The sequence below is a fragment of the Phyllobates terribilis genome, unplaced genomic scaffold, assembly GCF_046119375.1.
Source record: "Phyllobates terribilis strain yellow unplaced genomic scaffold, ASM4611937v1 Scaffold_13__5_contigs__length_258822181, whole genome shotgun sequence".
NCBI lineage: Eukaryota > Metazoa > Chordata > Amphibia > Anura > Dendrobatidae > Phyllobates > Phyllobates terribilis.
The window spans coordinates 56,640,292-56,653,687 of record NW_027362773.1 but is presented as its reverse complement, the minus strand read 5'-3'; the positions used below and the strand labels follow the sequence as shown (position 1 = coordinate 56,653,687).

Here is a 13,396-nt window from a genome sequence, read left to right as displayed (position 1 = left end):
TAAACATCGAGTTTTAAATATCACATGGACAATCTGCATCCTCTCCTCCGAGAAACCATGCTTTTACAAATCATTGCTTGGATTTGCTCCAATTCAGCCATAAAATATTTTTAGGTCAATATCTGTAGTTAAAGTCACCATCAAGCCTGAAAAAGGCTTGTGTGCTATAAAATTGCAATGATGTGCTACACAACAAAGCTTTGTGACATTTATCTGGCTGTGCCTTGGACTCCTTTGGTGGATCAAGGATTCCACCCAAAGTGAGCACCCTAAGCCTTACCTGGTGCACAACGTTCCCATTTGGAAAGTTTATAAAAGCTACATTTCTTGGTGTAAAAGGGCATCACAGAATAGGCCGGTTAAAGCATGTGCTGCATGGTGTGTATTTGTGGCAAGGCTGTGTGAAGGAATGTCCACATTTGGCTAGGAAGGGAGATGAATAAAGTGTTGGATTACTAGGAAGAAGGGGCAAGACCTCCCCTATTAACCAGTTCTAGTCATCTCAACAGGTCCATGTTGCAGAACTGTACAGATGAGAGAGATGCAGTTTACAGAAGATGAAGGTGCTGCAGCCAGGCGACAATCGCACTGCCATACAAGACTAGGCAATTCAATAACTCAGCAGGATGCCACATTTATCACTTACAGACAAAGTGCCTGTGTGAAGGGACCCATAGTACCCTATGTGGACACAACTATTTCATTATAATCTAAAAGGAAGACCTGGTACATACCGGTCACATTGTGCATCACCTTTATAGGAGGGCTTGGCTGTATCAAATAAATCCCTACAAACTCAGACTTGTGGAGGTAAAAATATCTTGGGAGAGAATGTATTAAAGACTTTTTTTGCATAGTCAGGAAGTCACAAAAGAAGCAAAACTCTATTTTTTTGCAATTTTATTACACTAAAGGGCTAAGACAGATGTACGAAATGCGACCTTTTAAAAATTTACAAAAAACATAAGCAAATCTGACAGCATTGAGATGTCATCCGTATGCTATCCAATTTTCATGAACCACGATAGCAGAAGTTTGAGAAACGGCCATTTTTTTTTCTGCTTAGTGGAAAAATTGATACTGACCAAACTGATGAGAATATGAACAAAAGACTGACGAAAGGCGGACTTTTTTGGTGTATGAGAAACATCACAGACGTCGTAATGAGCCCTAAGAGTCTTTAGCCAGATACTTAGAGTAGGGAGCTCTGTATCAAACATGTTTATTTCGGATAACTTCACCTCCTTCTATTTCAATCTGTTCATAAAGCCATTTGCGGTCACATCTGCACTCGATGCCGCATTTGTTGGAGCCGCATTTTCGGCAGGCATAAAAGCAGCCCATACAGTCTTCATCCAAACAATCACATAGATCCATCCCGTTCGATAAAAGGATCCCTTGGCTGTCGTAGACTTTATTCTTTGATGGTATGTTTTGTCTAGAAAAGAAGGACATTACAATCACATACACTGGAGTTATATATGATAAGTTAAAGAAAAGTGCACGTAGCCTCACAGTTTACTCTAAACTAGCTGTACCCGGCCACGTGTTGCTGTGGCTCAGTCTGGTTAAATGGAAAAGAAAGAAAAGAGAAAGCGCACATTTCTAACATTTAATTTCACAATGCTTGTGGGTTCAGTCAGTGCCTATGAGAACATGCCGGCTCCACTTAGCATCATCATCTGGGTTGTACCGGAATGCAAGGAGATTGTAATCGTGTGATTGCTGAGCGCGGACTAGTGTTTGATGCTGATCTGCTGTTTCTCGTTGACATGCTTCAGCCACACTCAGCCTGTCGCTTTCATGCTGTTGAGAACGAAGCAGATCTGAAGCTGCAGAACGCGATCGCCGTGCTCGCAACCGTGCATCCTCAAGTCTGGCTGCACGTCGCTCTGCCGCTTCCTCGGCACGTATTTGAGCCATTCTTTGTCTATTTTGCTCGTTCGCTGATGTCCGTTCTGCCTCAGTTTGATTTACAATTACTCGTCGCACTGCTTCCGCTCCGCGAGTACGACGACCTAAGTTTGATCTTCTGCGAGGCATTATTTGGATGAACTAAAGCAGATCGATTGCACTGAAAAAGAAGAAAAAGTTAAAAGGAAAAATTTCAAAGCAAACCGGTGAAGAACTTTTGGAGATTTAAGATTTTGAACATTCATATTTTTATTAATAGGCGACAGGCTTTAACAGGAGCAAAATGCACTTGCAGATCAGATCACACAGTTATATTTTCCTCAGACAATGGAAGCTGTATGTACTAAGCCAATATACTTTCCAGCCATTTTGTAAGTCAAATGAGAATCCCCTCAGGAACACAAGCCTTAGCATTCAGAGAAGGCAATGGAGGGCACGGCTAGCTGCTCGCTCACAGCAAACAGGTTATCTTTTACTATACTGCCATCTAGTGGAAGAAAACAAACTATACCCAACTTACAAATGGATAAGGTACAAAGTACACAGGAACAAGTAGTCACAGAAGCAATATGTACCAAAAATACCATACACTGCTTTATCATCAAGACATCATGCACCCTTAGGACTTCACTTTTGCTGCAAGAGGGATCCCATCCAAATACAGGCAAGCATGGGTCAGCGTCTACAGCACCTCCTAATTGACAATGGAGCCTTCGTAGCAGCATCTGGAGGTTGTGTGACGCCATGCCAAGCTATAGAATCACAATGCACACAACTCAACCATGTGTGGAGACAGAGACCATAGCAAATTAACTTACTTAAACTCATGCTCAGTCATAGCGCATAGGAGAAATGTACAATAAAGAAAAAAAAATAAATTAAAGCAGCCATTTCCAAGGTGACTGACCTATCAACAAGCATAGCTGAAGAGGGTTTGTTTTTTGTTTTTATAACCTCTAAAATACCATTCTCTCTTTGGGGGCACTTCATTCAAATGAGGTAGAATACTACCTCCCAACTTGCAGCGGTACCCTCAACCCCAGCTGAGGACATGCAAACCTGGAGATAAAAGTGGATGTAAAACCTGCGCTGCTGAGGATCTAATATAATAGGAGACCAGATGCAGTATGGACACGGTTTTATTTGTCAACGTGTTTCCAGGTGATCATACCTTTTCTTCCAAACAAACCACAATGATAGCGGTCAACTGATAACATGTCGCACTTCAGGACGAATGGATATCAATTGCAGGGAGAAAAAGCATACAGCGCCGGCAAAAAAAAACACAATCTTAACATTCAAATGTGTTTTATTGTGGATACTTTGTTACAATTAGTATTTCGTCATTAATATTTACATTTTACTAAGCCAGTTTTGCTATTAAACACTTTGATTATCTCCCCCATTGTATGCACTTTTAAGACGTGAAATCATGACACAGATTTTACATGTGAAGATGTTTTTTGCCGGCACTGTATAGTAATCGTGTGACCTGTACCCCAATATCTCCATAGGAAAACAAGGGGTGAAGAGTGACAGTGCTCACTTAACAGAAGTGACAAATACTCAAATTCAATAAATCATTTCTTTACAACCAAAGGCAGAAACCTAGAAGAATTTATAGTACCCAGCACCCACACAGAACAGAGAAAATGAATGATATTCCCATCTCAGTAAGCGATATGGTTGTCCGATAAATAACATTCTTCACCAGTCCACAGGCTAGATAATTGTATGATTGCTGGGGGTCCAACTGCTAAACCCCTCACTAATTGTAAGAAAGTTCCCTGTGAGAATGGAGCAGTGCTGAGCATAGTGAATGGAGAAGCGGTGGCACATGCTCACTATGGTCCTGTTCACAACAGGGAACTGACCACCCCATTCCCATGTGCAGTCGGCTCTTAGCATATACACCATGTGTTGATCTATATCTCCTGTATGTAGGTGATATGTTGTTTATCAACATCTGAGCCTCCCACTGATCCCGAGGAAGAAAGGGCCATATCGCTGATTCAGCGTTGGACCCCATTCACAGAACTGCGGCCGTTCCATTAACTTACCAGCAGATGACCAGGCATACCACTCTGCAGAGGAAAAGCGGTCAGGATCAGTGGTGGTCCCAGAGGTCACATTATAACCACTATGAAAAGAAGACACATCCTAGCAATATGCCATCACTTACGGAAATGGGAATACCCCTTTAAAGGGACAAACCAAACTGACCCAGTTGCTGATGTCTTTGTCTGTCGTCTCTTCTCTCTTGTGCTGGTTTCTGGTGTAAACTCAGTCTGCCGCCCTGGGTTGGCAAACTGCAGTGACTTCAAGGCTTTGGCAGCTCGCCCCTAAAAGGAAAAATAAATAAATATATAAAGCCACGTGACTACATAATCAATAACTAGAGTGTGCTGAAAATCCCCTACTCAGTATGTGTTACAGGAGAATATAGGCCAGCTAAAACCTTGACATTTTACAGAGGGTGCATTATTAATACACATAGCAGGTAATTACAGTTGGAGCCAATCAATTCATTTTCGTGGTCAGGCCTGAAATCTGTGGCAGCTGGATGTGATCCCCGAGAACTGCTTCCTACCCGTCAGCATCCGTGGCCCATATGATTAGCCAGATTGGCATGTGTCATGCCGCAATGAAGACGTTTCGCCAGGCCATTTAATCAAAAGAAGAGCCACAGATATTGGCAGGTAGGAGATTTTCAGATCTCCCATTCAATGCCCACAGATTACAGACATGGCTGGACTGGGTCCACTATCGATTGGCACCAACTCATACTTTTAGTATAAACATCACATCCAGATGGCAGAAGCTGACAGTTATACAAAGATGCCCTGCCTCCTGAACAAGCGGCCGGATCCTTAAATGTGGGCCAGCCTCAGTGCTCCAGCACATCCCTGATGTATAGAGGCAGCTTGCAGCACTGCAGAGTGCACAGATCAGTCCAGCAGTGCAACCATGGCCCTACTCTGAAAATAAAAACTGACCAGGACCTTTTAACAGAATGAAGTGTGAACAGGTGCAAGCAGCACGATCTCCTATAAATGTCGTCGGCATTCATAGAAGATTCACAATGACAGGCACAGGGGTCTTCTGCAGACAACCGGCTGTCATGACAACTCATCACAATCATGTGACAGGGGCACTGATGGTCAGGACTTGTGATGCGCATCTGACTGGTGGGTGTTAAATGCCGCTGTCCGTGATTGACAGTGGCATTTAACAGGTTAACAGCTGCGGGTGGATCTTGAGTGCCATTTGACTTTTTGAATGTAAAAATTTTTTACTTTAGACCCAATTTTTATTTTTTTTCCGCAAGGGTAACAGGAAAAAATGGACCTCAAAATTTATTGTGCAACAAATACCTCATATGTGGGGGAAAACCCACTGTTTGGGCGCACTGCAGGGTTCGGAAGGGAAGGAGCGCCATTAGACTTTTTCAATGTAAAATTTGCTTGAATAATTAGCGGACGCCATGTCGCGTTTGGAGAGCCCCTGATGTGCCTAAATAGTGGAAACCCCCCCACAAGTGACACCATTTTGGAAACTAGACCCCTCAGGGATTTTATCAAGGGGTATAGTGAGCATTTTGAACCCAGAGGTACGACACAGAATTTGATAACATTAGGTCATCATATTGAATAAGTTGTCATTAGTCTTGAGCACAAGTGCTCGCTACTCGAGTTTGCATCGGGTACGCGCCAAGTATCGCGGGTGCTCAAGTGACATGCTTGAGTCCCCGCCCCGCATATTTCACAGTTGTTAGACACCCAAAAAGAAACATAGTAGTGTATTTCAAGCAATCCCAGTGAGATTTCTTTGGCTGTATAACAGCTGCAAAACATATGGGGCAGAGACTCGAGCACCCACGATACTCTGTGAATACCCGATGCAAACTAGAGTAGCGAGCACGCGCGCTCAACACTAGTCGCCATATCGGCATCATTTTATTTTTTCTTTACTTTTGAAAAAATCCCAACCGTATCCCGAGGGATCCATTCACTATAATGAGGCAGCAGTTACTCTGGACTCCGTCTGGCCTCTGTTTAGCAGTGTCGCCTCCTCCCCCTTGAGGTTCATGGCCGATGGCACTTTTATGCCCCCCTAATAAAAAGACGTACACCGTGGGATGACAAGGCAGACAGCGTCCATGGCGCCTCCATTTGCCTCATTACAGAGAGTCTGTCTGAATCACGTATTTCAGAGATTTACATGGAAACCCTGATGTAAGTGCTCAGAGCAGGGCGCAGGATACATGTGAGCCGAGCCTTACTGCGATCTTCGGGAAACAGAATGAACAAATTAGCAGCAGGTGAAGACTTTGTTTTATTTATTTTTTTACACCTTTCCTCGTGCGGTACAAGTGATTACAGCGATACCACATTCATATCGGGTTTTTATGTTTGGCAGCTGTCACTCACTAAAAGATGCTTTTTATTTTTTTGCAAAGACTAGTTTTTGAATCATGATATTTTGAGAGCTATAAATTTTTCCATATTTCGGTCGACAGTCATGTGACGGCTTGTTTTTTGCAGAACAAGTTGATGTTTTTCTTGGTACCATTTTTGGGAACGTGCCATTTTTTGCTCGCTTTCTATTCCGATTTTTGGGAATAAACAAAAACCAACAATTCAGGAATTGTTTTTTTTTTTTTATGCTGTTCCACGTGTGGTAAAATTGATAAGGCAGCTTTATTCTTCGGGTCAGTACGATTACAGCGATGGCACATTAATATCATTGTTTTATGTTTTGGTGCTTTTACGCAATAAAAACTATTTTATAGAAAAAAATATTTTTTTGCATCGCTTTATTCTGAGAGCTATAACTTTTTCATTTTTCAGCTGATGGAGCTGTATGGCGGCTTGTTTTTTTGCGGGACAAGATGACGTTTTCAGCGGTACCATTTTCATTTACATTCTTCTTTTTGAAAGCGTTTTATTCCACTTTCTTCAGCAGTATCATGATAAAGCACAGTTTTTTTGCTTTATTTTTTACCGTGTTCACTAAAGGGGTTAACTAGTGGGACAGTTTTATAGGTCAGGTTTGTTCTGGATGCAGAGATACCAAATGTGTACTTTTATTGTTTATTTTTAATATTTATGATTACAGTACACTTTTTTTTTATATTTAAACATTTTTTTTTTTTTTTTTCCTTAGTCCCACTATGGGACTTTCATTTTTTGCAGGCTGATCGCTTGTATAGGATAGGGATGCAGCAGCTTCCTTGTGCTATGCAGGCTGTCAGATATGCACCGAAAAGTTAGATAGATCGTGCACTGTGCATGATCAAACTAACTTGCTGGTGACCTGACGACATTGGGTCACCATGGCAACGATTGGGACCCCGCAATGTCGTCGCGGGGGCTACAATCCAAGGTTAGACGGGCTGTCTTACCTCTGCCTGTTCCGAAATCCTGTGATCGACTTCGCTCGCAGAATTTCAGGGGGTTAAGGTGCCGGGAGCGGTGCGGGACTACTCCTGCACCGAGTGCCAGAATCACGATCACAGAGGGGTAATAATACGTACCTGGTCATTAAGGGGCAGGTCACAGGGATGTATTACACCTCACGTCAGAAAGGGGATACATTTTGTTAGTTACCCCCTTAACTTCCCATTTATTTTTAAACAAACATATTTGCCATCATTGCCTCCATAACAGTGATCTCAGATATAAAGTTACATTAACCGTGTATTAAACACCAAATCACAAGGAACTAAAACAAAAAAAAAAATATTCAGGACAGGAATCAAAAACAGCTTTCAGGTTTGGGATCGCGGTCCTGACCTGGAAAATCCCACTGATCGGTCAGATAAACTACAATGGTGACTTATGGATTTATTCTCCACTACTTCACTGTACAATACACAATATGGCCGGCCTCATACAGCTTCCTCCAGAAGCCGCAGTCCTCATGTGTCTGTGTGGAAAGAATAATAAGTTCTGGCTCGTAGGAGAAGAGGAGGATAAAAAAGCCGCAAGCAAAAACCCACCGCCCGGTCCTGAGGGGTTAATCCGCGCTAGGCGTCACAGCTGTCCGCCATATTACTGGAGGCGCCTCTACAGGCCGCACGGTGTGGCCGGCAGGGGTGACACGGGTGTATTGGCCCCTGTACGGCTGTAGCGGGCTGTCGGGGTCTCCGTGGCTGTGCGCCCTGCTGCTGCCGTGCTGCATTACAGGACGCCGCGGTGCCACAAGCTCCTCCGGCCGCACTTACTTTCACCTGCGTCTTCCTGCTCGGCATCCCTGTATTACTGGCGCCAGACTCCCGCGCTGCCGCCATTTACAGGGGGACACGCCTCCCTGTGACGCAGATGCAAAACAAGCGACCATAGAGACGCGGAAGTGTGGGGCTGGCGTGTAGACAAGCGACGGTTTGTGCTTCCACGTGCTCTATGGTACAAGGCCGCGCTAAGGCGTTTCCGTGGCAACCCTAACAGGCTAGAAAAGAAGCTTTCTTGGTTTCCAGTAACTAATACATATTGTATAAGAGATATATGTTTTTAGTTACATGTATAAATAGTGAGTCACAGTTCCATACCTCACAACTTTTGAAGAACAGAAAGCGGCAGAGATCATGCGGTGCGCGCAGCACAGCAAATTTTGGCCATGTCCCAATCTAAGCCATTTACTATTTCTTTCTCCCCCACCAGGAGGAGTTGTCAGAGGGGCGCTGGTAATGAGGGGCATTCAGCAGACCCAAATCCGGGACTGTCCACTGTATCCAGGACAGCTGGGACTAGAGATGAGCGGACGGATTCCCGGGTCTGTGGTACCTGGCGGCCAGACAGGAGGCCGCGGATCTCTTCTCTTCCGATGTCCCCCGGCGGCTTTTGATCACGCAGGGCAGTGCGACATCATCTGTGCTTCCTGCTCATCTCTAGTTGAGGATTATTTTTTGTTCCCTCATTTACAGTCGGAGCCGCCAGAACTTTCTCCTCTTTATGTAGCTTCACTATACGACACTCGGCTTTTTTGTGTCTGTAAGGCCGTATTCACACGTTGCAGAAATACCGTGTTGTTAGTTTTCTGCAGGATCCACACCGAACTACACAATAACAATCAAAGCTTTTCTGTACTATTAAAAAGCGTTAAAAACTCTGCTTCATATCTGCCCCAAAATTGCATCAAATAAGCGGGAAAATGGATAAAAGAAACGCAGCAAACACGCAATAATCAGAGAAGATTGTTATTGTGTCGTGTGGTGCAGACACCTACAGAAAAAAAGCAGAAAGAATGCAGCATTTACGCTACGTGTGAACACGGCCTCAGCATTACAGTTTTATTACATTTTTATGGGTTTAATAGAGGAAAATATCAGTTACGCCACTTTTTTACATCATTTACTGATCCCCATAAATAATCTGATCGCTGTGTTCTGCGAGTCGTTACGATTACAGGGACACCAAATATGTCCGTGTTACTTGCTGATTTGTGATGTTTATTATTTAAAAATAAACGCATTAAAAATAAAAAAAATGTTTTCATTATCAAGTGTTTTACATTATTATCTTTTAAGTAATTTTATTAGATGAAAAAATCTCTTAGGGTATGTGCACACGATCCAGAGCCGCTGCAGGTTATGCAGCATGAAACCCGCAGCAGCCAGATGTTACAACATAATGGATGGATTTCTTGAACTCCCATGTTCACTATCCGTCTCCGTGCACCTGAGGATCACCAGCGGAAACTGACATGTGGCGCGTCTTTTCAGACTGCAGCATGTCAATTTCTCTTGTAGGTTTGCATGCGGGCTTTCCCCATAGACCTAATCTCTATGAGGAAAGTCCACAGGTGAAAAAAAATGGCGCCAATGATTTGCATATTGAGAGGAAGCCGCCGGCGGCTATTCCGGGAAGTCGGGCCCGCAGGCTGGTACGCATTGTGTGCACATACCCTGATTCTCCCTGTAGAATAAAAATACATACTTTGTACACAGCCGAATCATAGTCTGCAGTACAGATCAAGTACATAGAATTTTGTTTATCACCCCACAAGAACTTGTGGCTCAGCACACTAAAGCTCCCATTTATCTGTAAGATGGTTGAGTTCAAGACCTGAGTAGACACTAAAAAAAAATTTAATTGCTTATTATTTTTAATACTTTTAGGCTACATTACCACCATCAGGAACAGCAGCGCTTTGGACGCAGTGTATTCTCACTGCGTCCAAAATGCTGCGTTATAATCACGCAGGTAAATCTGCATGTGTTCACTGAACCATGTGGAGCTACAGCATCTAGTGACATTTTATTGTGGAAATTTCATAGTGGAGACCAGTGTCACTGCAACAGAAATTAGCATGCTGCGGTTTGTAAATCCGTGCCACTGGCGAGTTTACGCAGCGCAGGTGAGCTGTATCCAAAACGCTGCCATTATGGAGCGTGGGCTCATAGCCTTATAGGAACAAGATAAATATTTTTCTTCACCTCAGTATACAGCCACCATGAAAATACATTGTTATATATACAATGTATTTCTATGGAGATGTATACTCTGCTTCTAGGTTCATTGCAATGTAGAGTCAAGATAACCAAAATCTCCTCTCTTTATCATTATGGACTGTAGCTTAATTGTTAGCGCACACAGCCTGCGAATATTGGGAAGTGACTCACCCCCTGGGCCAGTGCTGTAGTGCGGCGCGCGTGCGCACGTGGGATACCCGGAGCCGGATCCGATGGGGGTAGTAGTCTTCGTGTGGCGGTGACCCGGTCCGCGCCCAGGGTGGTCAAACTAAGTGGCGGTTATTGGTATGATGGTATTAGTGTCCGACTACGCCACCTGTTGAATGCGGTTATGAAACCGCCGCTGCAGGGCAGACCGCTGAGGCCGGTGGTATAGGTGTGCAGCAATGTTGATATAACCCCCAACGGGAGAGGTATGGCCTCAGGGCAGTGGATGTGGATGATGTTGGGAGTGATGATGTGGATGTCCCAGCACTAACGGTGCGACAAGGAAGCACGGAAACGCGAGGGTACAGTTCAGGGCCTTTACTGATGGTACAAGGCAAATTCCCCCGGGAGTACTGGCTAGTAGTTGGGGCCTGGTTAGTCTGCGAGTAAGCCGGAGTTCCCCTGGCCAGGTGGAGTTGTAGGCCTTCCCGTTAGTCTGTACCCTTCCTGGCTACCCTGCTTTCGGCGGTTACAAGTAGCCCACGTCCCTGGGTATACCGTGTGGTGCTCACCCGTATGGCTGGTGACCTGGGGCCTCCTGTTAGCCTCCGCTCTGGGATGGCGGTGCTGGTCCCTTCGTTGTGACTGAGCCTCCGGGCTTTTATGGCCAGAGGACCTGGAATCCCCTGCCGGATGGATTCTGCTGCTGGGTATATCTTAGTCCCCACAGCCTCGGACTCCTGTGTCCGGTTTTAGTACCTTCTCCCAGGGTGAGCTCTGCACAGCTCCAGCCCCTGGCGCTTCCCCTTGGCTCCTACAGAGCTCCTGATGTCTATCTGTCCCTGTTTCTGCGTGTCCAGACCAGACTCCGTCTCTGTCTGGAACTCCTCTCTCTAACCCTGCCTCAGCCCCAGTTTATATAGGGGAAGTTCTTCCCCTCCCAGGACTGGGCAGGAGGTGTGGCATGCTTAGGATTCCTGCCCAGGAGACCTCCCACCTGCTCACAGACGTAATACTGCTATTACTGTGGAAACCAGACCCCTGGGGTGCCACATTCCCCCCTAGTGAAATTTAGTACTCCCGGACTAAACATAACAGGGTATAAACAATAACAATTAAATACATGAGATGGTCACGGCGTGTCCGTAACCGGGAAGCAATAAGGGTGTCCATTTCACCAAAGAACAGGGAGCCGTAACCAGGTAGGGGTCTGTCCTACCCCGAGTCTTTAACAGTCTGTAGTCCATTCCTGGGTTACGCTCCAAACATATTTACAACAGAGTTCCGGTTACTCACTGTCCATAACCTGTCAGTCCATATAAAGAAACCTGTAACTGAAAAACATAATTAGCAACGGCTACAACAAAACAGGTAAACATAAAATAGTTAAAGCAACTAGCCAACTTAGATTCTCCAACGTACGGGCATCTGGCCTCTGGTAACCCTAGTGGACCTACGGAGCTCACTAACTGGTCCTGCACTACAGGGTGTAGGAGGTGTTATGGGCAGGCTGGGCAGCTTTCTGTGCACTCTTTGGCTCACTAGGGGCACGGCAGGCTCACTACTAGCAGAGGGTTGATCCTCCTGTACTGCTGGTGTGGACTCTTCTGCCTCTTGGGCCGGCTGCTCTTCCAGCTCTACTGGTTCTTCTGTAGGCACTTGCGGGGCTGGCTGGAGAAAGGTGAGGACGGGTACCACGACAGCACCGTTTACTTGTGTCCAAGACCGGGGGAAGTCTCCGAGTACAGTCCTGATCATTTCTTCCCTTTCCTCTGCGGGTTGAGGGTTTTCTTGATCTTCTTCAGGGCTTTGCAGCTGCTCGGGACACTTCTTCAGGTGGTCTCTGGAGACAACGGCTGTGGTTTCTCCTCCATCCTTACTGATCACGCAAATCTTTGGGCTCTCATGGCTTGATGGCAGTACGGTGTACGGGTCCTTCTCCCACTGGTCGTCCAACTTGTGGAGCCGTCTTTTCCTCTTCAAGACCTGCTCTCCAGGTACCAGGGGAACAGCGGGAGCATACTGATTATAAGCCCTCTCTTGCCTTTCTCTAGCTTGAGACAGACTTCGCTCCATGCTCTCCTGCACTTTCCGATACTGCTGCTGCCGCCCTGTATCCCAGTCTGCCTCTGGCGAGGTGTCCTCGGGCGTCAGGACTCCCATATCCAGGTCGATAGGCAGCTTACCAGGTCTCGCTCTCATTAGGTAAGCCGGGGTACAGTTGGTAGAACCTACAGGGATGTGGTTGTATAGGTCCACCAAATCAGGCAACTTCTCAGGCCACATACTGCGTTCTTCCAGGGGCAATGTTTTCAGGAGGTCTATCACCACCTGGTTCATCTTCTCGCAGAGTCCATTAGTTTGTGGGTGATAGGGCGTTGTTCTTATCTTCGTGCAGCCATACAGGTTGCAGAACTCCTGGAAGACTTCCGCTTCGAAGGCTGGCCCTTGGTCTGTCAGCACTTGGTCCGGGTACCCGTGTGGATGGCAGAAGTGCTGCTGGAAGGCTCTAGCTGCTGTTTGAGCCATTAAGTCCTTGACCGGGACCACCACCAGGAACCGGGAGTAATGATCTACGATTGTGAGGGCGTAGACATACCCAGATCTGCTTGGAGCCAGTTTCACATGGTCCAGGGCTACCAGTTCCAGTGGCTGTCGGGTGATGATGGGCTGCAAGGGAGTCTTCTGGCTGGCACGGTCCTTCCTTCTTAGGTGGCACGGTCCACAGTCTCTGCACCACCTCTCGATGGCTCCTCTCATGCCTACCCAGTAGAACCGTTCACGCAATAAGAACTCCAGCTTCTTCCATCCGAAATGTCCTGCTCCGTTGTGGTACGCCTCCAGAATCATAGCCGCGTCTCG

General features: G+C 45.8%; 1 protein-coding gene across 1 annotated transcript; it reads right to left on the bottom strand.

Moving 5' to 3' along the window:
* Nucleotides 1-885: 885 nt before the first annotated feature.
* ARL14EP (ARF like GTPase 14 effector protein) lies at nt 886-8,297 on the bottom strand. Its single transcript, XM_073658079.1, has 3 exons — nt 8,141-8,297; nt 4,138-4,256; nt 886-1,438 (listed from the first exon to the last, which is right to left on the bottom strand). Exons 1-3 carry the CDS (start codon nt 8,204-8,206, stop codon nt 1,213-1,215), a joined length of 411 nt encoding a protein of 136 aa, XP_073514180.1. The 5' UTR covers nt 8,207-8,297; the 3' UTR covers nt 886-1,212.
* Nucleotides 8,298-13,396: the final 5,099 nt, after the last annotated feature.

Bases quoted from the DNA above. Each gene is read 5' to 3' on its own strand.
- ARL14EP (XM_073658079.1), bottom strand. From the start codon at position 8,206: ATGGCGGCAGCGCGGGAGTCTGGCGCCAGTAATACAGGGATGCCGAGC. The intron at 4,257-8,140 runs GTAAGTGCGGCC...TTTTCCTTTTAG, and splicing joins GCAGGAAGACGCAGGTGAAA to GGGCGAGCTGCCAAAGCCTT. The intron at 1,439-4,137 runs GTCAGTTTGGTT...CTTCTTTTCTAG, and splicing joins ACAAAGACATCAGCAACTGG to ACAAAACATACCATCAAAGA.